The sequence below is a fragment of the Maniola hyperantus genome, chromosome 20, assembly GCF_902806685.2.
Source record: "Maniola hyperantus chromosome 20, iAphHyp1.2, whole genome shotgun sequence".
Classification (NCBI taxonomy): Eukaryota; Metazoa; Arthropoda; class Insecta; order Lepidoptera; family Nymphalidae; genus Maniola; species Maniola hyperantus.
Window position 1 is genome coordinate 10,848,000 of NC_048555.1, and position 24,754 is coordinate 10,872,753.

At 36.3% G+C, this 24,754-nt stretch overlaps 2 protein-coding genes across 2 annotated transcripts; one reads left to right on the top strand and one right to left on the bottom strand.

The window, feature by feature from the left end:
• Positions 1-36: 36 nt before the first annotated feature.
• Tmem214 (Transmembrane protein 214) lies at positions 37-14,659 on the top strand. The gene is made up of 10 exons (XM_034979446.2): positions 37-274; positions 352-503; positions 909-1,191; positions 1,671-1,859; positions 3,017-3,234; positions 4,165-4,390; positions 4,923-5,065; positions 11,003-11,126; positions 13,153-13,549; positions 14,142-14,659. Exons 1-10 carry the CDS (start codon positions 154-156, stop codon positions 14,266-14,268), a joined length of 1,980 nt encoding a protein of 659 aa, XP_034835337.1. The 5' UTR covers positions 37-153; the 3' UTR covers positions 14,269-14,659.
• A 4,736-nt stretch (positions 14,660-19,395) lies between these two features.
• Positions 19,396-22,620, bottom strand: LOC117991616 (deoxyribonuclease TATDN1). Its single transcript, XM_034979210.2, has 6 exons — positions 22,463-22,620; positions 22,199-22,378; positions 21,389-21,572; positions 20,740-20,943; positions 19,866-20,075; positions 19,396-19,526 (listed from the first exon to the last, which is right to left on the bottom strand). Exons 1-6 carry the CDS (start codon positions 22,494-22,496, stop codon positions 19,424-19,426), a joined length of 915 nt encoding a protein of 304 aa, XP_034835101.1. The 5' UTR covers positions 22,497-22,620; the 3' UTR covers positions 19,396-19,423.
• Between the last annotated feature and the right edge of the window lie 2,134 nt (positions 22,621-24,754).

The window sequence follows — 24,754 nt, forward strand, 5'->3', positions numbered from 1 at the left end:
GCCAATGAGAGCAAACTTCAACTTTCAATTTGACGATGACCGGTGACGTTTTTGCAGTGTTTTTGACGTGTAACCTATTCACTTTCTCTATATTTACAAAAAAATATTTGAATAATAATTGTAAATCGCAATATCCGCAATAATAATTTAATAATGTCGAGCGGTCAATGGGAAGTTGTTGGTAAAAGCAAGAAGTCCCAAAATGGGAAAGTGAAAACCGTTAAAGAGGAGGATAAAAAGCCCACCAAAAATGGACCGAAACTTGAAGACGTTGGTGAGTTTATTTTATAACAAAAAAACTAAAATATTTGCCAACTATAAGGTAAAATAAATATTACACTTATGTTCCAGTGGCACCAAAATCCTATTATTCCGGTATGGAAATCGATGACACTAGGAAATCAACGAAGGATAGTAAGAAAATTGGGGATAAAAAAAATAAAAAAAAATCTGAACCTGCTAAACCTAAACCACCTAAAACCATTGAAGAGGCGCTTGAAGCGGTAAGCTTTTTAATGCAAATAGAAACCAAGGAATTAGGCCAATAGAAAACTCATATTTGTTAAATATTCCAACATTAAACAGTTGCCCGCTGGCCTGTTATTTATAGCTTATGCTCACGACTTCGTCCGCGTAGAAATTTAATCCCTATTTTACCCCTCTAGAGGTTGAATTTTCAAAAATCCCTTCCTAGCGGATATCTAAGTAAATTATAATAGCTATCTTCAAGCCAAATTTCAGCCTGATCCATCCAGTTTGAGTTGTGCCTTGATAGATCAGTCAGTCAGTCAGCTTTTCCTCCTATATAATATAGGTTATTGTTAGTGTACACACATAATACACTGATGCAAAATAATAATAAAATAAGTATTTTCAGTCATATCTAATTTGCCATTTTTTTCTTACAGATTGACCCAATGGAGCTGGCAAACATAATAACAACTAACAGAGTGAGATTTACCAATGCACCCCTCGTCTGGTTGAAGGAGATAGCCAGTTTCCTTAACTCAAAGACCCAGATAGATGTTGATGATCCAACATTTTCAAACTACCCACTTAATTACCCACTGTGTGTAATGCCAGTGGAAATAAGGAAGCCTTTAGAAAGTGTCTTGCATGAAGCGGGGAAGGCAAACACACAGCTATTCTTTGATGTAACTTTAACTGCAATAGCTAATGATATGACTAGAGGTAAATATTTTTGACAATACTGGAGTTGGTTCTGATATTTTTCTTTAAACTAAATTTAGAGTAATATGCATCTTTTTCTTTTTAATATTGCTAAAAAAGGCCAGAAAATTAATTTTAAATTTTAAGACTAAATTTTAGTGCACTCTACCAATTTAAATAATAGGCTCCCAACTGGCCCCTAAAGTTATGAGGTTTGACAGCTCTAAATTAAATTAGGTTTGTCTCTGTCCTTTTCTTATTACATTAGTAAGATAAAGATGTGAATACTCTTAAATTTTGTTGCATTTTAGGCCATTATATTACCACACAGGTTTTTAAGCAAACTGCAGTAATATTTTGTTTTTTAATTTGACTTTTGAATTTGTTTAATTTGACAAATTTTTGTCCTTGTGTAGTAATAAAATTCTACTTTAAAGTTTTAATAGCAGTAAAATAAAAGGCACTTTATGAGCAAGTCTTGATAAACAAATTTTTTCTAGGTCAATCTGTGAATGGACACAGAATTCTACTCCAAATGTTAGCGCACAACTGCCCTGACTTTTGCGTGGCATCGTTAGCTAAAAGTGTAACCTTAAGGAACTCCTATCAGAACAGACCACCCATCGGGCTATCCTTGCTATGGGTGCTAGGCCAAGGTGGACTTAGCAACTTTGCTGTGGGAATGAAAGGTAAATCATAAACAATAAAAAAAAAAAACGACTTCAAAAACCACCAACACTAAAAAGTTAAAAATAATTTAATTTATTACCCAATATATTATGTATACAAGAGTTATTGTAGTTCTATAGTAATATTTTTTGGAGCTGGTGCCAATTAGCCGCACGAACCGTCTATCTACTCTTCATAGTGTTTTGCGACTCCACATTGGCACCGACTTTACAGTATGCAGCAGAAAGTAATGTACATAGACATTTAGAAGGAAATAGCAGATTTGTAGAGCGTTGATCCTGTCGAACGTCATATAGGTATTAAAGTGACAGAGACAACACTCTAAAAAAGCTGAAAAGTCATTCTAAAGGCTGATGTACATTACTTTCTGCCGCATACTGTACTCCTAGTTTTATCTCAAAGTTCATATTTAATTTTTTTGTCATCCATAACACTATCTTGATATCTTTTGACATTCTCAAGGTAACTGTTGGTTAGTTGATAACCTGCCTCTTACCACTCTCTTAGTTCTTAAAATAAGTTAGCAAAAACTTTTTGTAATTTTTTATGTACTTTGCAAGATTTTAAATCTTTTATTTTAAGGTTTTACATTGCTGTATGTCAGCCCAAGATTTTTTTTAATTTGTGTAAGATTTTCTTCATTTGTGTTGTGGTCATGTGGTTCTACAATTTCTGGACTGAATATTACAAAAAGTAGTTAGGTACATAAAAAATATATATAATAAAAAACTACATAAAAAATATCTTATTTTAGTTCAGGGTGTGATTTGAAAAGGTTTCTTGTAAATAGACCAGTGATTGATATATATGGGTGAATCAGTACCCATAATATTATAAATGTGAAAGTGTGTTTGTTGGTTTGTCATTCAATCGCGTCGCAACAGAGCAACGGATCGACGTGATTTTTTGCATGGGTATAGTGAAAGACCTGGAGAGTGACATTTACTTAGGCTACTTTTTATCCCGGGAAATCAAAGAGATCCCACGGGATTTTTAAAAATCTAATCTCACGCGTACGAAGTCGCGGGCATCAGTTAGTCCTGAAATAAATAGATTTTAATTTGAAAACAACACCCTGTTGGCAATTACCAGAGTCAGTATATTTGTATGATTTCAAAAAATATATTGAATAACTAAATACAGATTCTCTTTCCAGCCTGGCAAGAACTATTCCTCCCAATAGTAGAACTGAAGAACTATTCGAAATACGCAATAAACTATTTGGAGGAAATCCTAGCCCGGCACGGAAATATGGCTAGCACGAAGGTGTCTTTCGAACAGCTGATCGCGATGTTCGATATGGTGAACAACAAACGAAATGCGCTGTCGAAGGAACTGTCGAATGACCTTATCAAGCAATTAAGTAAATATAAGGTGAGTGAGTTTTTAGGGTTCCGTACCTCAAAAGCAAAAACGGAACCCTTATAGGATCACTTTGTTGTCTGACTGTCTGTCAAGAAACCTACAGGGTACTTCCCGTTGACCTAGAATCATGAAATTTGGCAGGTAGGTAGATCTTGTAGCTGACATTTGGGGAAAAATCTGAAAACCGTGAATTTAGGGTTAGATCACACAAAAAAAATTAAATTGTGGTCATGAACTAATAATTAGTATTTTCAACTTTCGAAGTGAGTGACTATATCAAGTGGGGTATCATATGAAAGGTCTTCACCTGTACATTCTAAAACAGATTTTTATTTATTTTTATGTATCATAGTTTTTGAATTATCGTGCAAAATGTCGAAAAAATACGACTGTGGTACGGAACCCTCATTGCGCGAGCCTGACACGCAATTGGCCGGTTTTTTTGAAATAAAACTTATTTAAAGAGTTTTTAAGACTGAGGCCACACGATGTGTTTCTGGTGCGTTGCGCCGCCGCACCGCTGTAGATTTGAATAGGTATTGGTGCGTTGCCGCTCCGGCAAAAGTATGGCTTTGCAACGCACCACCCCTCCTTGCCTATCCCTCCTGGTCTCTCTGGTCCCAAGTCTGTTGCGGGTGCGTTACGGTGCCGCATGACGCAACGCATCGTGTGGCATGGTACGGCGATTTTTATGTAGGATGACCGTACCACCAACGCAACCCATCGTGTGGCTTCACTCTAACTCAGTTCCCTTTTCAGACGGAAGTAACTTTTGTACTACATTTGTATTTGTATTTGAAATGGCCGCCAAGCAGAACACAAAGCCTAGCATTTCCATCAGAATAGTAATAAAAATTGTTGAACAGTTTCATACTGCTGATGTAGTTCTTTAAGAGATTTCCAGCCTGGACTGTAATGCACTATTAATTTGTCCCACAGGATATATATTTCAGTAAGAGTGGCAATAAACTCCAAGTATCCTTCAATCACCTGATGAAGAAGCTCCCGAACCAGTACCTTAGCGGCTCCGCTCTGGACCCTTACCACCGGGTGATGGTAGAGAGCCTGGTGGACTGTCTGCATCAGGATGACTCCTGCAACGCGACCTGGAGGCAGCTGTTTAGCCGCTGCAGCAAACAGTCAGCAACACTCATGGAGTACATAGGTAAGTCAAGAAAGAACAAGGGAGGTTGTTACTGGGAAAATATGTTGGATTCGGTCCAGTCACACTTAAATGTGAAAGAAATTCGCGCTCGCTTCGCTCCCGACACTGAACTGTGAAAAAATGTCGCGCTCGTAAATAAACCAGTATTGCAAAACTAACAACTTTTAGGCAAACTTTACTTAATAATAATTTCAAATGTACATATTTACAGGTTTGTTTCGAAATATTTAGACTTGTTTTGAAAATAATAACGTAAAACCAAAGTTGATTTGCATTGTTAAATTATCGTCCATCTCACTCTTAAGTTGTTCCGCGGATAAAATAATGTTGATTGGAACTACATTGCACCACTCGAGCGCTCACGCTTGACTTACAATGAACATGGAGAGCACTCTTAAACTAAATCCATGCAAAAAGTCACTTCATTGCAGCGTGATTCAAGAACAAACCACAAAATATTTGCATTAATAAATTGGTTAGTGATGCCAGTAAGTTTGTCCTGTTTAGATGGTTTTTACTATTTTACACACAGATACAAATTGGGACGTGGTGAGTCCAAGACTGAAGAAGAAGTCCTTAAGAGCAACCGTCATACAGTTCCAGGAGGTGTGCGGGGAAACTCTGCGAGGCAAGAAGAAGGATGAGACTGTGGTCAAAGCTAACAAGATATGCCAGGTTAGTGCTATATTAGTTCTATTAGAGATGTGTATTATTACTGATGGCGTAAGCGTGTATGCGATTTTGGAATTTCGGTTCGATTCTGCCTAAGAAGGCATAGTGAAGAAGGCTTCACTTTGGGCTGGTTTCCACACTTAAACGTATTGTTGTGCGTGCATCGCCCCTCCCCGCTGAAGTCTTCACTCCAGCCATCCAAGCTCGCGCCAGAAGCCGAGTAGACCGCCCAGGTTGCCCAGGGCTTCATGGAGTGAGGTTGGGGAACCTAAATGGCGTTCGCGTTGATCTGCTACGCCCGTGCACTCTCTTGGACGATTTAACCTAAGGACGCGCCTCGCATGATTATTCCCCTCTGTCAATAGTAATGGATTTTTAATCCACTGCGTTTATAAACACTGTTTGCGGAATCGATTTTGTCATTGTCAGAATCGTTTTCGATGTGTGACGACGTCTTACACGCTGGGTGAAAAATGCCTGTTTGTGCCGTTAGTGAGTGCAAGAACAAATCAAACACATCAAATTTACAAAAAGATGGAATTTCATTTCATAAGTAAGTATTTTTGGTGTAATAAACGCTTTCTATTAATTAAATTACATAAATTATTATAATAAAATAACAATCGAGAACTTTACCGATTCAGTAATTGAGTACGTAATAATTCGGTAGAAACGAGTCACACTCCTCACGAGCTATATTTTGTTTTTTCTAAACAATTGCAACCCTCGATACATACAAATTAGGTTAAAATTTGAATACGCGTGAACAGCATGAAATTACGTAGTAGTACGATAGTGATTGCGGTTCGATTATCGATATCGATGAAAACATTTTCTTTATTATTAACGACTAAATTACCGTCTTCAAGTCAAGTAAAGAATAGTTATTATTAATTACGACAATTTTTTCGCTACCTATACTTATAATAAAACTGGTCGATTTCTGTGATTTCACGTACTTAATACATTTAAAAAAAAATTAAAGCAACGCAATTTTAGTGATAGGCGCGAAATGTATAAAATTTATGTATTAAATCGCCAAGAATGTACATAACATTAACCTAATGGTAAATAATGACGTGTTAAAAATAGAATAGGCCACCGTGTGTGTTTACTAATTTATTTTCATAGTATCATATCTGTCTTATGGAATTTTGCTGTGGGGTAAAAGCGGCAGGTATTGAGAAAATTTTTGCATTGCTAATTTGTAAGGGCAATACGTGTTATATTTAATAACTTACATTTAATTTTTTTGGACAAAGAGTACACCATATTGGAATTACCATGTAAACCCAATGTGCAATAAATAAATGATTGATTGGAAAGAAAAAAACATTTTATTGATTGATATACCTACTAATTATGTTTGGTAGGCTTTTGCGCGGTCAGGTTTATTTTGTATTATATAATAATATAAGTCATTAATAAGCACATTTTCACTATCGAAATTTTAAATGAAAATTTCGTTATATAAAAAAATACAAAAGATTAAAAATGATATAAAATAAGTAAAAAAGTATGTGCATATTTTTTAAATAAATATTTTTCTTATTTTTACGTTGCATTATTAGTTTTTGGGATAATTACCTATTAAGTGAGGTGAATGTATGCAAGAATACGCTACGCTGACCAAACACTGGTTTTAAGTAATTAAATACGAGTAATAAATTCTTACTTCTACTTTTGTTTCTGAAAAACTATCGATATATGTTAAAATATCGATACGGTAGCATCGCAAATCAATTTGACTGTCTTACACTCGTAATGTTTTTGTATGTTGATGTATATAACTTATTAGTGTGCGTAAAATGTAGTAGTGTTGAAGATTTAGATATGTGTGTGTTAATAATGACACAAAACTTTGTTGAGTGAGTGTGTCAAGTTGTCTATGTAGTGTTTCCTCGTCCCGCACCAAAAGTGACAGAAATTTTTATTCGTAATATTAGGCGCGTTACAAGTCCATAGGTTAAATCGTCCAAGTGCACTCTAGGTTCTGCCTCCTATGCCTAATTAGTATGTAGTATGACATACGTCATGCGCGACTGGCTCGCGAATAGATCACCAATTGTGCACGATAGATGGCGTTACACTACACGGAATCACCCCGAGCCCGCGAGCTAATTGAAGTGAACAGTTAATATTATGTTTATACTATAAGCATTTTATATGCTTATCTTTTAAATAAAAAGGTAAGCAGTGCTTTTAAGTCTCTATGGACTGCACCCCACTGCCCGGCATGTATTCCAGATTGCGATGCGACTCGCGCGCCACTTTGATGGTACCTACTTTGTCAGAAACCAGCTCTCAAGTACCAACAACACCTGTATTAACTTAATGGGATGAACGCTACGCTAACGCACATAACAATCAAACAGACAGACACATTGATTTTTCAACAGTTAACATTTTATCTGTATTTTTAGTAAAAAGTTTAATTTAAAACCGATTGCGTTTTACGACCATATTTAATTCATTATGGTGATAAGTAACAGTTCATAAATAATCACACCAAAATTAAAATGTTTTGATAAAAAACCGATAAAGATAAATCGTAATAAAATTAAAAATCAACACTATTCCTGGCAACACCTTAAGGCCCAAGTAATAATATTCTTCAATGGCAACACAGTCAGTTTCAATGACAAGTGAAATTGAGAGGTCATTTCGTTTTCGAGAAAATTAATAATTTTCGATTTGTGCGAACTACGCATCCGTGTTTTCGTGTTATCTAAAGCAGTGTAATTAAAGTTTTGTAATAAAAAGTTCTATTGGTGAGTTGAAGAACGCAAATCAATATTTTTTCCTACAAACTGTGTTAATTCGATATTTTCCATAGGGCGTTATAACGTGTGTCGATTATGCGTAGAGGAGGTAGAGGTAATTAAAAGTAGGTACATCTTTTCATCGATGGTGAAACTAGAATTACGACTTTTACGTGGCATAAGTTGTATGTGCGTTAAAATCCTATTTTTCAACACCCGTCCGTTGTAAGTTAGTAAAACTATGCAAACATCCGTTATCGTTCGTTGCGGGAGCAAACGATAGTATATTTTAGGATTTCCGAGTTAGAATCGTGTTGTGAACGAGGTAAACTGAGCATGTAATGGATTGAATTGTATAATATGTGTTTTTAACAAGATCGCACGAACGGCGCAGACTCCTGTAAAGTGGTATTGTATCAAAGTCAAATGATTTATTCAAAATAGGTAATTAATAACTCTTTTTGATGGTCAGATGTTGGATTTCTAAGATATAGTGGTGATAATTATTACGCAAACTTAAAACTAAAGCTACGAGGATTCAAAACGCGCCCAGGTCTGAGAAGAGCCCACAACAAACTCAGCCGGGTATTCTTTTTATTATCACCACTTTACAAAATTATTGAAACTTATTAGAACCGTATCCGTTAAGCAACTCGATCCCAAGCTTGCTTATCATTTAAATAATCCTTTACATTGTAATAGGATTTTTCAATGTAAAGGATTATTCAATTAGTTTACGTTTTATGAAAACTTTGAACTTGTTGAGAGACATCTCCAATATAAAATAAACTTGGAACCCAATTAAATAGTATTTATATTGTAAGACTAGCTTATGCTCGCGACTTCGTCCGCGCGGACTACACAAATTTCAAATCCCTATTTCACCCCCTTGGGGGTTGAATAATCAAAAATCCTTTCTTAGCGGATGCCTACGTCATAATAATGCCTACGATATAATAGGAATAAAAAAAGGTAGTATTTACATAGAAATGATAAAGTTCTAGGTTGGAGTGTGGTTTGCCTAGAATAAACTCGTCACTCTTATTTTGAAGATAAGAGAAGTTATGTGTGCAGAAAAAACAAACAGCTCTACAAAGTGTAGTGAAAAACATCAATTTAACAGCTGTATTTACTAACAAATAACAAACCTACTGAAACACATCAGTGCCAGGCTGTTAGCCACAGTAATAGTGGAACTGGCGACAAAATGGTGTAATTAAACTTCTATTTAAAATCTTTTTTTCTTCTCTAACCCAGATGTTTTTAGCTCACTGAGTTCAAATATGAATTCATTTCCAAGCAAAACAACTTAAAATGTTGCCAAAATTGAGTCCAAAGTTCATGTTTTTTGACCAAAATGGTACAATTACAGTAAAGGTAAAACGACTTTCATTCAGTATTTGCTCCTATAATTGTAAATGACACCTGGTTCACCAACTCTTCAATAATTATTCTAACAACTAAGTAAATAATGGGGCCGATTCTCTTGTACACAATCTCTAAACTAAACTAAAAATTAACAGGTCTAAATCTAGTGCTATCCTTTTCTGCAAGCAACATTATGAAAAGGATAGCAATAGATTTAGATGTGTCATTTTTGTTTAGTTTAGAGATTTTGTACAACGGAATTAGCTACAATACTAGACCAAAAATAATAATCTGTTGATTACTACCATTATAATTGTGTAAATGATTTGTAGTTAGTTAGGTACCACTTAAAGCTGTGCTGATTTATTTAATTATTTTGATTTGCAGCCAGTATCCCTGGCATCATTCCATGCGGACATGATTAATACAGCAATTAGATTATGCTAGCTTTATATTTTATTTCAAAATTTTCATAAAAAAAATAAAAATGAATGGGCAGTCAGTGGGTACTGCCAACAAAAGAGAAAACTTAAAACCATGAAAAAAATTAGGAGCTCTTAGAAGGCACTTTGATTACCAAAAGCATACTTAAAACTTCTATTAAAAACTGAACCTTAATGGATTGTGTTAAGGAACTTTAAAAGCTAATAACATGATCATGTTGGTGATGCAACCTTGAAGTTTTTACCCATCTCAAAATAAAAATATGTTTGGTACAATTGGAACATATTGGTAGATATTACCCATCTCAAAATGAAAATATATTTAGTATAATTTAAACATTTTTCAGGGGTTTTATTGAATTTTAGTCTATTACCCGGCCATCTCAAAATAAAAATATTTTTGGTATAATTGAAACATATTTCAGGGGTTTATATTCATTTTAGTCTTATTACCCATCTCAAAATAAAAATATTGTTGGAATCATCGTCATGATCAACCCATCGCCGGCTCACTACAGAGCATGGGTCTCCTCTCAAAGTGAGAAGGGTTTGTCCATAGTCTACCACACTGTCAGGTTAAAGCAAGTGATATTTAATTGGAACATATTTCAGGGGTATTATTTATTTCATTTTGGTCTAATCTCTTAAGCTATAAGAACCTACTCTTATCAGTTAATATAAGTCAAGTCCACGTAAGTGGGTCTGTCATTTATTATGATAGATAGATAATGCAACAAAGTCATTGCTAGTAGACTTTGTAGTCATTTGTCTTGCTTCACAAAAACTGTAAATACATACACAAAGCTAACTAGATGTAGACATGATATTCAAATGTAGTCAAGTATAGCTAATACACAACTGATTTAGCAACTGTAGAATGCAAGAAACATAAATAACAGCATGAAAAGGTGGCCTTATTGCTACTAGCTCTCTGTAACTGGCAATCTTTTGTGAAAGGATTTAAAAAGCAGGTGCAAACTATTTAGATAGGAAAAGATGTTATATATTAGGCCATCAGCTAGTTGGAGATTGAAGAAAAGCTGAACTTTAGTCGTTAGAATGTCTAAAGTGCTAGGATAAAGTATATTTTCATCGATTTGTTTACTTTATAAAAGAAGTTAAGCCAAAATCTAAATATATACTATATATAAAAAGAAAAGGTGACTGACTGACTGATCTATCAACGCACAGCTCAAACTACTGGATGGATCGGGCTGAATTTGGCATGCAGATAGCTATTGTGAAGTAGGACGAAGCGGACGAAGTCGCGAGCATAAGCTAGTAGATTATAAGACTCACGTTTTTAGGACCTGTGTAATTTATTAAAAATTTTCCTATCAGTGATTGATCGAGGGTGTGGTTTGCAGGATATTCTAGACAGGATGAAGAGCACTAGAAGGTTCCCTTGGCTGTGGGCCAGCTTCCTGCTGCTGGTGGGCATTGCTGGACTGGTGGCCTATGACGTTCAGAGGGTCGGAGGCGACTTCCCCAGTAAGTAATTTGTTTATTTTAAAGAATATTAGCCAAGTTTATTGCTCACTAATATTCCCCTTTCCCCTCCAATTAGGCGTAAAGCTTGTGCTATGAGTAGGTACGACAATAGTGCAACGAGTGGGATTTGAACCGGCGACCTTTCTGTTTTCAGTCCACTCCTTTATCCGTTGAGCTATCGAGGCTGAATGAGGCGAATTATATTATTGCAGGATATTCTACTTTTAGACTGGATGATAAGCACTATTATGTACTCTATCCACGGAAAGAAGTTAATATTGCGCTCTCTCTGTTACGTAACCCCATACAAATTATAGAGACAAAAATCTCAGTGGGCGCTAACCATTTTGAATTACCAACCAATCACAAACAAAACTATGTTTTCTAATTGAATTTCGAATGTTTTATTGAAAACATTTTCGAATTGAATTTCGAATGTTTTTTGAAAACATGTTTGTGATTGATTGATGCTACAAAATGGTCAACTCAGCGCCCATTGAGATTTTTGTCTATCTGTTTGTGGGATTATATTTTAACAGAGAGAATTCTATACTAACCTCTTTCCACAAAGAGAGTATAGCAGCTTCTTTTGGCTGTGGGCCAGGGTATAAGATATAGCTGAGATAGCTTATATCCTGGAGATAACAGAGATACCACTTATGCTGTATTTTTCTAGACTGAAATCCATGTAGATTGATTGATTACTAATTTTTACAAAATATTGTTTTGACTTTCTGTATTGTTTGATATCGCAGGACATTGTGTTTAATCCGGATTTTAGCATTATATAATAAAATCTCTAACGAAAATACTTTTATTCAAGGCCAACGTGTGACCTTTATAAAGCAAAATAGGTGACCTTTTGATAGTAATGTTTAGGCGATAACATTTTTGATTTGTAAAGGGTATCTATATTCCTAATAGCCAGTGATATCAGAATGGTTAAAGATTTCAACCTCCTATTCATGGGATCCAGGGTTCGTCCCACTCAATTTTGAGGATCGTGGCTCCCTCGGGATATCACCTTCACGATGTTGCGCCATTTTTCCATGTGTGAGGCCGTACGGAAGTTGCAGAAGATGTGTCCGCTTCCCGAATCTGGTGTGACCAACGTCTCGGGCTTCGTCAGCGGCGTTTCTTTCCTTTGATCTTGCCAGCGATCAGCAGTTTCTCTATACTACTCGCGTTTTTCCTAGCAATGTGACCGAGTAGTCGAGTATCTGCCGCAGACAGATGTTGGACAGCCGCATCTTGATCTTCAATGTTTTTAAAATCGAGACGTTGGTCTTCTCCGTCCAGGAAATGTTGAGCATCCGTCTCCAGCACCACATTTCAAAGGCATCAATTATTTTATGTTATTTAACCAATAAAATCGGCTGATATCTGGCCCCATTAGGCCACATGTCCCTCATCAGGACGTCTCAGTCGCATCGGATATCAGGGATCCTGAGACGCCTTATATTTGACGCGGACGGTACCGTTGGGTTTTTTAGTGGGTATGCTGACGGCTGTTAAAAAAATTGCCAGTGAGTCCCATATAACCGCCCTTGTGCGGTATGCGTAACTGCATTTTTACCAGCGGAAAAAAGGTCACATGTCCCTGACAAAGTCAGAATCAACTACAAAACATTATACTTTTCACATTAACTAACAAGCATGTTTCTCTTATCACTAGGTGATAAGTGAAATTGTTTGGAAAGGCATGGCAGATTAGATAGCGTGTAACCTTTTGGACCAGATGCAGTTCATGTTGATCATAACTATTAGACTTTGTAAATACACTGTTAATGAAATATTATATCAATTACAAGTTCATGCCTGCGTATTCGTTCATATATTTCCGTTTTAAAAAGGCCTGTGTGAACTTTCTGGGATAAAAAGTAACCAGAGTTTCTCGAGCATACATGCTTTTTTGTGAGCCAAGTTTTGTCAACATAGGTCCAGATAGGCTGTGAAAAGCTAACAGACATACAGACACACTTGCGCATTTATAATAAGGGTACTAATTATTCCTATCTTATTACAGAAAGCACAACTGGTAAACTCATGAAAGACCTTGGTATACTGGAACAGAGTCAGTACGCTTGGCAAAAAACACTTTCCACATCAGCCAGAGGCTACTTATGGCTCGAGACCAATGCACCGATATACTACACTCTAACCGTTGAAGCTGTGTCACCATACGCCCAGTTATCCAAAGAAGCACTGATAGTAGGTTCGAAGAAACTTGGCATACTATACGGCAATATGAGGGATTATATTGTTGAAAAAACTCCAGTTGTGGTTTCGACGATAGACCAGTATGCCCCTGGAGTGATAGACACGGTGCAGGGGTATGCAATCAGCGGGTTCACAGCTGTCAGAAAATATTCTAACGATTATTACCAGCTAACAGCTGATTACTTAAAGACTAAGGTTTTTGTGTGAGTATTTCTTATATTAATTTGTTGTAACGTTGTTTTCATTTTTGTTGTAAACTTGATAATTAATTAGTTTACTAAGCTGATTAGTTTAGTAAACTAATTTACCTAATTACTACTAATCAACTTACCTAAGTACTAAACCAATTAACTTACCTGACCTAACTAATTAAATAAACAATTATGCAACAATATCTCCAGACCTTACTACATAAGTACTAGTACTATACTCTTTCCACGGAAAGAAGTTAGTATAGCGCTCTCTTTGTTATGTAATCTCATATATCACAAGTGAAACTATTTATTCGAATTGAATTTCGAATGTTTTTAGAACATGTTTGTTATTGGTTGGTGACTCAAAATGGTTAACGCCCACTGAGAGTTTTGGCTGTCATTTGTATGGGATTACATAACAGAGAGAGCTCTATACTAATTTATTTCTGTGGATAGATGTTGTTTTTTACAGAACCTTAGAAAGGAATAGAAGCTACTAAATCTATCTACATTTTTCTTACCGTACCTACTTTAAAAATCTCAAAAATTAAAAGCAATAAATGTATAGGCTTTTCAGTAGTTAATTTTTTTTCTATTTCAGCGGTGAATGGGCACCAGAGATCCTCCAGAGCAAGACGGAGCTAGCCCTCAACGCGACAAGGTTCCACATGACGTCATACTTCCACTGGTTCCGGCACCAAGTGCACGTTTACTCGGAGATACCCTGAAGCCTTCCCACCACTGTGATGTGATAAGACGTTGATCAAGTGTTATTTCATATTTTTTTACTAGGCTTAGTACAAGTTTGCACGTCTCGACAACGTTGATAGATTAAATTAAAATGGTCTTTATTTTAGTGTACAATATTTGTTATAATTAAGTTATTTGCATCATAAAAAACTCGTGAGTGCCTCGCGGTAAAGGCCTCCTTCAACTCTCGCCAGTGATTACGATCCAGTGCCACCCTTCTCCAGAATGGACCAGCCGTTAGTTTCAGCGCGTCCTCCCATGCTGCTGACTTTTTTCTTTTCCCGTCTCGTAGGTACCATTGTGTCACTAGGATACTCCACTTTTCTTAATAGAGATTTAAATGTTTTACCACGGCAAAATCCAAACAAGCTTTAATATTATAATATTATAATATAATATTAAATAAACGAAAGGAACGCCAGATCATTTTAAACCTGTCGTGTTCCCTATTTTTTTGTAGTATAAGATCGAAAATGTCTGTATATCAATGGACGAAGTCGTACTTTGACGTCATAGTGCTTAGATATTCAAAATCATCAACGTTGTCGAGACATGCAAACTCGTTCAAAGCCTTCAGGGTACCTAAAGGTGATCGCACATACATACATTACGCACCGCACATATAGCATTTTTATTATTTCTTATCTTTTTTTTGTTGTGATAGTTTTCTATTTATTTTTTAAAATCCGCGTTAACACTAAATCAATTTTAGACGAGACTTTCGCAAAATGGTGCTTATTTTTGTGAACTCGAAACAATAGTGCTATCCTTTTCACTAATGTTCCCTGCGGGAAAATATAGCGTTACTTTGAGAGCTGTCAATTTAGTTCAGAGATAAATTACCATTATATTTTCCCCTGTTATAATTGCAAGATACACTTGTCAATTTTACGAAGGTCAAAATAGAATTTAGTACTAAAAATTCTTGTATACGGCGACTGCATCGAACGCCCTACGTAAAATGCGGATGATGTCGTTTTTTTAAATAAAATTTATTGTCAGTTTGCCATCGTGCAAACTGCGTTGCTGGCAGCGTGTGCTATAATGTGCGATTACCATAAGGGTGAGACCAAACGAGCGTAATTTTGTGAGATTTGAGTTGCGTTTTTTAAGTCGTGGAACATTAGCAAATAGCAGCACATTTTGCGTCGTCATGTAGCACAACCCGGACTTCTTACATGAAACCGAATGCAGCCTTAATGATTTCATTACTATCCTGAATATTTCTTATGCGATGCGGCATGGCATTTTATCGTAATCGCGCAGCTGTAATAGTTTTTTCATAATATCTCAATTTTTTGATTGAGCGTTGAAATGTTTTTCAGAAGACTCGCAAAATTGTGCTCGTTGTGGTTTGGCCATAAAGTCTGCGTTTAGTTACTGCAATAATACACCTATCTCACGTTACGGGGCTGTAAATATATTATTATTTATGATGATTCAGTAAAATGCGAACTAAACATCACATGAAATGTAATAAATAAAATGAATCATGAATAATAATTTAATTGTAATCATTTCGTAACATTTTTTTGATGTTTTATGAATTTATCAGCATAATGTCAATTTCTTTTTCATTCTTAAAATATCGTTTCTCTTGTTCCCTCTTTCTTCTTTATATTGTTTTCTCGAATTATATTTAATTTTTATGAGTTTGTTATTACCCTTGTTTATATTCTACCTTAAAACGATGGACAGTTTATTTTACCATAAGGTTGATGCCAGACAAGCGTTATTTCCGCAGCGCAATTTCTGTCGCGTAATCTACGAATGAGGCACAAACTGGACTTTAATATTAAACTGAATGCAACGTATTTACGCGACTAAAAAAACGCAAGTCATAACGCACAAATTACGCTCGTGTGGTCTCACCCTAATGGTGAAAAAGTAGTATTTTTAAAAATCTTGTCTATTGACTAAAATCACGAGTATTTATAATTTCAATTACAAAAAAATATTCATGGATTTGTCATAAAGCAATACTTCATATCATTTTCAAGGTATATTTATTAAATTCTATTATGACAATATATTAAGACATTCATTAATCAGTATTTAGAAAAAAACATTCCCTGAGAGCATTTAAAATGATTGTAAATCGAGAAATAATAAATTAAAATTTACTAACATTGAAATTTTATTTACTCTAATCAACTAGAAAATACCTTTTGAAATGTGTGATGAAATGTTAATATAAGTTTTGTAGTGTATTTATGTGTGTTTTTAATGTTAAATATACAGGGTGGTGATGAAAATACGACGTTAAATGAAATAGCTAAATAAATGATTAATGTACATACATATTTAATTTTTTTGGTTCACAATGTGTCTAATGCTGTTGTATACCTACGTCCGCGTCCTACAATCACTGAAACTAAACTAAAATGATAGTGTTTTATTATTGATATCCCTTTTATAATGCTTCCTGCGAAAAAGAATAACACTATACTCTATCCACGGCAAAAAATTCGTATAGCGCTCTCTCTGTTACGTAATCCCATACAAGTGACAGAGACAAAAATCTTAGTGGGCGTTAACCATTTTGAATCACCAACCATCGAAATATAATTTTCAAAAAATATTCGAAACTCAATTCGCAAATATAGTTTCGTTTGATTGGTTGGTGGCTCAAAATGGTTAACGCCCACGGAGATTTTTGGCTCCGTCATTTGTATAGGATTAGCTTATGCTCTCGACTTCGTCCGGGTGTACCACACAAATTTCAAACCCCTATTTCACCCCCTTAGGGGTTGAATTTTCAAAAATCCTTCCTTAGCGGATGCCTACGTCATAATAGTTATCTGCATGCAAATTTTCAGCCCGATCCGTCCAGTAGTTTGAGCTGTGCGTTGATAGATCAGTCAGTCAGTCGCCTTTTCCTTTGATTACGTAACAGAGAGCGCTGTACTAACTTCTTTCCGCGGATAGAGATTGTACCACTAGATTAACCACATTAACTTACCACAAAAACGTTAGTCGCGGTTTAACTGTAAGTTAAAATGAGCGTCTGTTTTTTTTTTTATTCGTTTTTTGCATCGCGCCTAGAGTATTTGTGGCACTTAAGTCGGTAGTTTTTACTTTTAAGAGATTATAGGGACTTTACAAACGGGTGTTGTGACCAGAATACAAAAAATAATTATTTATTGACCATTGTTAGGGTAGGGACACATCTCGGAGAATTCCGCACGAGGAAATATTTCCGCGCAAGTAATATAGCGCTCCCGTAACATTTCTTTACATCGCATTCCAAAGAAATTCCTCCAGATTTGTCCCTGGTACTACTTTACAAATTATGGCCGATTTACATTGATACAATCTACCAGAATAATGGTCTTATCCTAACACACTTGAGCTGCGCTGCGCGACGCCGCGCGGCAAGTATAGTTTATATGAGTTTGTATGGAGCAAAGCGCACTTGCTCCGAGTTCTGACACGGCAGCGCGGCGGAGATCTATAGAGCGCACTCTGACTTAGCTTAGACTTAAGACAGAGTTAAAACGAGATAGAGCTATATCTCTCACATAAATCTGTCTCGTTTTAACTCAATCTCAGCCGTGATTTTATATCTGCAGTCTACTTTTCTATTCAGAGCGACTGTTATCGTCTGGACACTAACCAGTGTCATTCTATGTTACCAACCTCAGTTGCAGAGTATGGAATAAACCCACAGACACATTATAGACTGTGTTGTAGTGTATTACATTTGAACGCGACGATCGACCAATCAGGAAGCGCCTCAAGCGCATATTAATGACTGCGTTGCTGCGTATGCAAATTCCGCTATGTGGAAAATTAGAAGTATTCAGGAATATTGGGGCTAACTTGTATCTGAATTTTTTAAAAAAATTTTTTTTTACTAAAGCTATACTTTTAGATCCAAATTACTTATTAATTACTCTTGAACTAGCAGTTAGCACACACGCAAAAGAACGGGTTTATCGAGTCGAAGGTCACCTTAAAACACGGGCAGCCCAAAAATTCTCAACTGCGATAGCTCGGTCTTAGGTGGTCATCGTGTTGAAAAGATTAGTCAAAAAATCACAGTGGATTTTTCATGCGCAGCGACAATACGTACACATTAGGAGATCACTAGATTTTCCTCCTTGCCTTTCCTCAACACAGTAATATTGTGCCTGCGGCGTAAATAATCAATTCCAGGCCATCGTCCGAATGAACTTACTGGATCCAATGGCTGAAGCTGAATCGAATAAGTCGAATGTAAACCGGTCATAAATTGAGATTTTAAAAATTTTTGTAACGTGGTCAATTTATTCAATGTCGTATGAGCGTCGTCACCGTGTCGTATTGAGATTAAAGAGGAATGAATTTCTTTATTTAAAGTTTTTTATTTCCAACTAGCAAATTTCAAACCCCTGTTTTACGTCTTTTGGGATTAAATTTTCAAAAATCCTTTCTTAGCGGATGTCTACGTCGTAATAGCGATCTGCATGCCAAATTTCAGCCCGATCCGTCCAGCCCCCCAATTGTGTAAGAATAACCATGTCATGGCTATCGCAATCGTCAAGAATTCTGCCCTTTGATTGGCTGTGAAAAAATGAAAACAGCGAATCAACCAATCAAAGGGCAGAATTTCTTGACGATTACGATAGCCATGAAATGGTTATTCTTACACAATTGGGGGGCAGTAGTTTGAGCAGCTGTGCGTTGATAGATTAGTCACTAGTCAGTCAGTCAGTCACCTTTTCCTTTTATATGTATATTTAGATATGGTACATAATAATTCATGTTGTTCTGCCATAATAATTCTCCATGGCCATTGGCTACTTTCCTGAGTGAATGCTATTTTTAGCAGCAGGTTTTTTTATTCCGATACAGGTTAGTCCTTGACTGCAATCTCACCTGGTGGTAAGTGATGATGCAGTCTAAAATGCAAGCGGACTAACCTGGAAGGAGTATGGCAGTTTTTATTAAACCCATACACCTTTGGTTTCTACACGGCATCGTACCGGAACGCTAAATCGCTTGCCGGCACGACTTTGCCGTTAGGATGGTAACTAGCCACGGCCAAAGCCTCCCACCAGACAAAAGCAGGTACTTCTTTCAAGACGCTATTGTTGCTAGAGAGGTCTAAACCAAGGAAATACTTAAATCATAAATAGTTTATTTTCAACTTCACTTATTACTAAAGAACAATTTGTTGGTATTATTATAAATAGCTTCAGCTAGTTCATCAATATTTTCTTTCCTGATCGCTGCTAGTATCTCCAAAACTTGGCTGAAAAGAAATAAAACAATAATTGAAGATACTACTTCTGATACATGTGGTGAGCGCTGTGGTCTTATGAGTAGGTCTCGGGTTCGAATCCTGGCAGGAGCAGTTCCAGAATTTATAATCTCAATAGACTTTGGTCTGGTCTAATGGAAGGCTTCGGCCGTTACCTTACCGACACAGTTCACGACGGAATTTCTAACAAAACATCGAGGCTTCGGCGTCACTGTCAGGCGTTAAATGTTAGTACATTTGACGCAGTAAGCGTTCCGGTACGATGCCGTGTAGAAACCAAGAAGGGTTGTTGGGTTTAATAAAAAAAGGAACTGCAAATTCCATACTTACACAATATTCACAGGTTCATTCCGTCCTTTCACTTGACTCTCAGATTCCACAGAGTACTTTTCCTTCTTGACAGAGGGGAGCTTGGTGACAACGTGCGAGTATCCCGGGTGGGTGGGCTTCACTTCACACCATGGGCAGTCTGTCTCTATCATCAGTCTATCCTGTGGTATCTTGGATGCTACCTTTAAATTCTCCTTTGTTCTGAGTGAACTGGAATATTTTAAAAAATCGTTTAACCTATTAAAAAAACATCTCCAGTTGACAGTTAGGGCACTTAAACCTTACTTTTTTGAGAGCTGGAAACCCTGGACAAAGTGGGGGATTTTCAATCAATTAGGTTCGCCCCTCGTGAAGGTGTCTGTGCTGCCACAACATTGGTTCTTCAGTGAAACTTTCGTATGCCGCACTATTACCCCTCCCTCCCTCCCCACCCCCCCCTTGTCTATTGCCCAGAACTCATATTGCCCGAAACCAGAGTGAACTAGAGTCAGGAAACTCCGTTTGATCCTGAATCAACATTTTTTTTTTAAAGAATATTAACCATGTTAAATGACTAATATTCCCCTTTCCTCTTCAACTAAGCGTCAAGCTTGTGCTAGGAGTAGGTACGACAATAATGCAACGGGCGGGTTTGAACCGGTTTGCCCACCGTTTGGTTTTCAGTCCACTCCTTTTCCCGTTGAGCTATTGAGGCTCATATCATATATCAAATAATAGGCTATGGTGACATGATATCAAAGAATAATAGGGATACCTAGCGTCAAATATAGTAACATGCCAGTGATATCGAAGAATCAATGTTTTATAAGTAGTTCCCAAACTGTCATGAACTGTACCGAAACCAACTTTACAAAAAAAAATTCTTCCAACATACCATCCATTTATTCCTATATACAATCTGAGACCTAGGATTTTGTCCAGCGCCTCCTGAGTACCGTCAAAGGAATGCACCACACCACCAGCTATGTGTTCCTTATTCCTGCTCAGGATTTCAACTAAGTCATCAGCTGCAGCTCTGCAGTGGAGGAATAAAGGTAGGTTGTATTCACTGCTTAGTTGCAGTTGGAATTCAAAGAATCTGAAAGAAAATGATATTTTTTGAAGAGCCCTTCCAACATTGTTTAAACATAATATGTCAACTTATGGCCTTCAGCAGAATATTGCATGAAAATATAAAAAGCTATATATTTCAGGGGGGCTCTCATGGAGTAATCGAGTCTCGTGGTAATCGGGGGCTTTAAAGTGGAGATTGAATTTGAAGATTACATATATGTATGTCAAAAACGGCTACATATTGATATAAGAAACTGAAACTTTTTCAGTTATATCCTCTACTTGAACAAATAATAAAATTAGTTAAATATTATAAAGAAACGAAATCATTTCATTTTAATGGTATTTTTAACATAACTTCACAATAATGTTAATGGTGCTGATCGAAAATTATAGGATAATGCAAGGTCTTAGTTTGGGGCTAACCACTAGTATTTTGAACTTTTAGAACAGCTAATTCATTTACTTACTTCAGCTGTATATCTTTTTCACAAAAGTGTAACCTCTCGTAGTCCAACCCGCACTCTCCGATAGCTACAACTTTGTCTCTATTTTCTTCAATCAATTCCTTCAGCCCTTTGAGATAAGCATCAGGGTTGTCCACGAACTCCCTGCACCGTGTCGGATGACATCCTACGGTAGAAAATAATTGAGCTGAAAATTATAGTATGCTATTGATATTTTAATGATAAAAAAATTGATAGAAATCTTGTAGCTAGTACTAACATTAATTTAAGCCATATTATAACTGCTAGAGAGTCTTATATCTGTTACCTTTACCCAGCCTATCCATTTAACCAATTTTGGTAAAAGGTACAGAGATAGCTTGCATCCTAGTGATATCCATAAGGTTTTTTGTACCCTGGAAAATCGAAGAGTTTTCTCAGGATTTTTAAAATCCTAAATCCAATGTTTCAACCAACAAGGACTCAAGAGAAACAACAGATAGATAGGACAGTATGATACATATTTATACATACTAATATTACAAAATTATGAAGGTGTGTCTGTGTGTCTGTTACCTTTTCACAACCTATTTGGTAGGTATAGAATTATAGATAGACCAAAAGCTCATGAAATGAAATTCCATTCCAACTATTACATAGGATATTCAAAGAGTAGTGTTGCTAACTTTGGAATTTCATTTCCGTATTTATTTATTTTTTCTGTTTCCATATTATTCTGGTCTGCCTATACTACATAAATAGCTTGCATCCTGAACATAGAGATTATCACTAAACCAGCTCATTCAGTTGTTATAGTATAGAAAAAATGCTTACAATTTGTATTCGCAAGTTCTATAGCCTTCTTACTGTCTACCAGACTGCCACCAGTTATTATCATTTTGTCCAAACCACCAGCCCAACTACGCCTTAAAACCTTCTCCAAATCTGGCTGGTGCTTCCTAGAACCATGGTACACACCTTGGTACATCTCATCTGTAAGGTTTGCGCCGATATCTATAAAAATCATTTAAATAACTTTGTTGAGAAAAGATTCGTGTATGAATAAAATTATTGTTTAAAATCGTGTTTGTTACTTGCCGATATATTTTCTTAAGGCAGTCATTCTTTTCATAAAGTTTTTATATCAATTTAATTTATAAAATACACAAAAGTATTCAAAATAGGAATAATGAGAAATATGATCAAAACTCAAAAGTTAGGTTATAATAATAATAAATGCATAATAAATGTCACTCAAATGTTGAATGTCAAACACGATCAAAACAAACTAGGGATGTCTCAACTCCCATTTTTTAAGATTCACAATCATGTTAAAAACCAGTACAAAGAAACATAAAATATCGGTTTTTTAAAATTATGCTTGATGCGAATACCAAAACAGTTATTATTTTTCACCCCTACAATATCGTTACTCTAAAAATATACTTATTAGTACTGATGTTTTAAAATTTTAAAAAGAATGACTAATTTTGAACCAGCGAGCGCGCGTTGGATTTTGATTTCTGAGGGTAGTTTATTAATTATTAAAGTTAAGACTATGTATGAATGAACCAAATGATTAGAGTCTGTGCCGAAGTGGAATTAAACAGCGAATTAGCGAAGACTGTCGAGCTTGTAATATTGTAAGTGTTTTTTTAAATAATACCTACCTATACATCTGTACCTATTCATTAAGGCGGGAGGGAGACATAGCTATAAGTGCTTTTTCATATCGTTTGGGTAAAGAAAGGATGATTGAAAAACAAATCGCACGACAGGATAGACACCACAGTCATCGCGCCTCACTTTGTACCTATAGTCTGCGACAGGTTGAGATGGCAATCGGAGTATAGGCGGGCGTTCCCTCCCCGATTGCCATCTCCACCTATACTATCCAAATAGATTAGTACTATATCACCCACTGTGTAGGTTCAAGATGAGAGATCTTGTTTCGAGATGCCTATTAGTACCTACCTTCACGCCACCTGCAACTTGCAAGCATTTATTTATTGGCTACTTTAGCTTATATGCCCACGACTTCGCGTGGACTATACAAATTTCAAACCCCTATTTTATTAGGTAGGTACCTTAGGGTGTTGAATTTTCAAAAACCCTTTATTAGCGGATGTTTACGTTATAATAGCTATCTGCATGGCATGTCTGATCAATTCAGTAGTTTGAGCTGTGCGTTGATAGGTAAATCAGTCGGTCAGTCCCACAGGTCAGTCCTCTTTTCCTTATTTAGTTGTACCACATGAGTACTTATGTTTGTACCTACTAGTAAGTATCTACGTCTACCTAGGTACCTACCGGGTAATTTAAAAAATACTAATAGTAGGCAACGTAACTATTCTCGTATTTAGCCGCAACATGATCTACCTATAAAAGTCAAAGAACTCTGAAAACTGGAACCGCGCTTTACCGCGCTTATAAAAACAGAGAAATAACCTGTCTCGTCCCCGTCTGATCAAGTTTGTATTATTAATAATACTTATCTACTTAAATCGGTAAATGATTGCAATCCGATACTTATGTATCTAAGAATTTTTTGATTATGATAATATCGATCGCATATTATGATGACGTGTCTGCGCTTGAAACTATAGGTACTTTCATACAGCGCGCAGCGCGGAAAGCGAAATGTTTACTGATGAACCAATATTTTAAAATATAACTGTATGAATTTTGAATATGTCATTCAATGTTCTCAGCGTACATATTCAAAATCCTTTGATCTTTTATCGTTTTGTATTTTGTGTCTTTTTTCTTGTACCTTTATTTGTATTTAAATTTATTATTAATCATCTAGTTAGTGTAAGTGGCACTGCCGTTCTAATAAGATATAAATAAAATAAATAAATAACATTTAAGTACCACCTAGTTACTTATTTTTTTAAAATAGCGAGCAAACGAGCGGGCGAGTCGCAGTGAGAACCGAACCGGGGCGCGGCGGCGCGGCGCCCGGCGCAAATGTGTTGCCGGTTTGCCAGGATTTTTTTTTTCTCAAGTTCAAGAGTGGAATTTTTTGAAAATCGGAAGGGGGGGGATATCCTGAAACAAGTAATAAGTTCTACTTCTTTATTTTTGATGGAATGTCTAATTTTCAATTTTTATGGGTATAGCTTGAGAAATCACGGACTATCATACAAACTTTTATCTCGGCCTGAAGATTCAAGGCTTGACTTTACAGGGCATTAAAGCTGTAGGTAGGAATGGTATAGTCCGCGACAGGTTGAGATGGCAATCGAGGTATGAGGCGGGACGACGCGACGCCCTCACACCCGAACGTCAGCCGCGCTCGCCCGCACCGGGTTAGTAAATGTAATCAGTACCCTTATTATAAATGCGAAAGAGTGTTTGTTTCTTGGTTTGTCCTTCAATCACGCCGCA

What these genes read in the sequence shown, in the direction of transcription:
- Tmem214 (XM_034979446.2), top strand. Translation starts at nt 154, where the DNA reads ATGTCGAGCGGTCAATGGGAAGTTGTTGGTAAAAGCAAGAAGTCCCAA. An exon ending in CTTTGCTGTGGGAATGAAAG is followed by an intron (nt 1,860 to 3,016) that starts GTAAATCATAAA and finishes TTCTCTTTCCAG; the next exon opens with CCTGGCAAGAACTATTCCTC. An exon ending in AACACTCATGGAGTACATAG is followed by an intron (nt 4,391 to 4,922) that starts GTAAGTCAAGAA and finishes TTTTACACACAG; the next exon opens with ATACAAATTGGGACGTGGTG.
- LOC117991616 (XM_034979210.2), bottom strand. Translation starts at nt 22,496, where the DNA reads ATGAAAAGAATGACTGCCTTAAGAAAATATATCG. An exon ending in TGCCTTAAGAAAATATATCG is followed by an intron (nt 22,379 to 22,462) that starts GCAAGTAACAAA and finishes TGATTTTTATAG; the next exon opens with ATATCGGCGCAAACCTTACA. An exon ending in GAAAAAGATATACAGCTGAA is followed by an intron (nt 20,944 to 21,388) that starts GTAAGTAAATGA and finishes ATTTTCTTTCAG; the next exon opens with ATTCTTTGAATTCCAACTGC.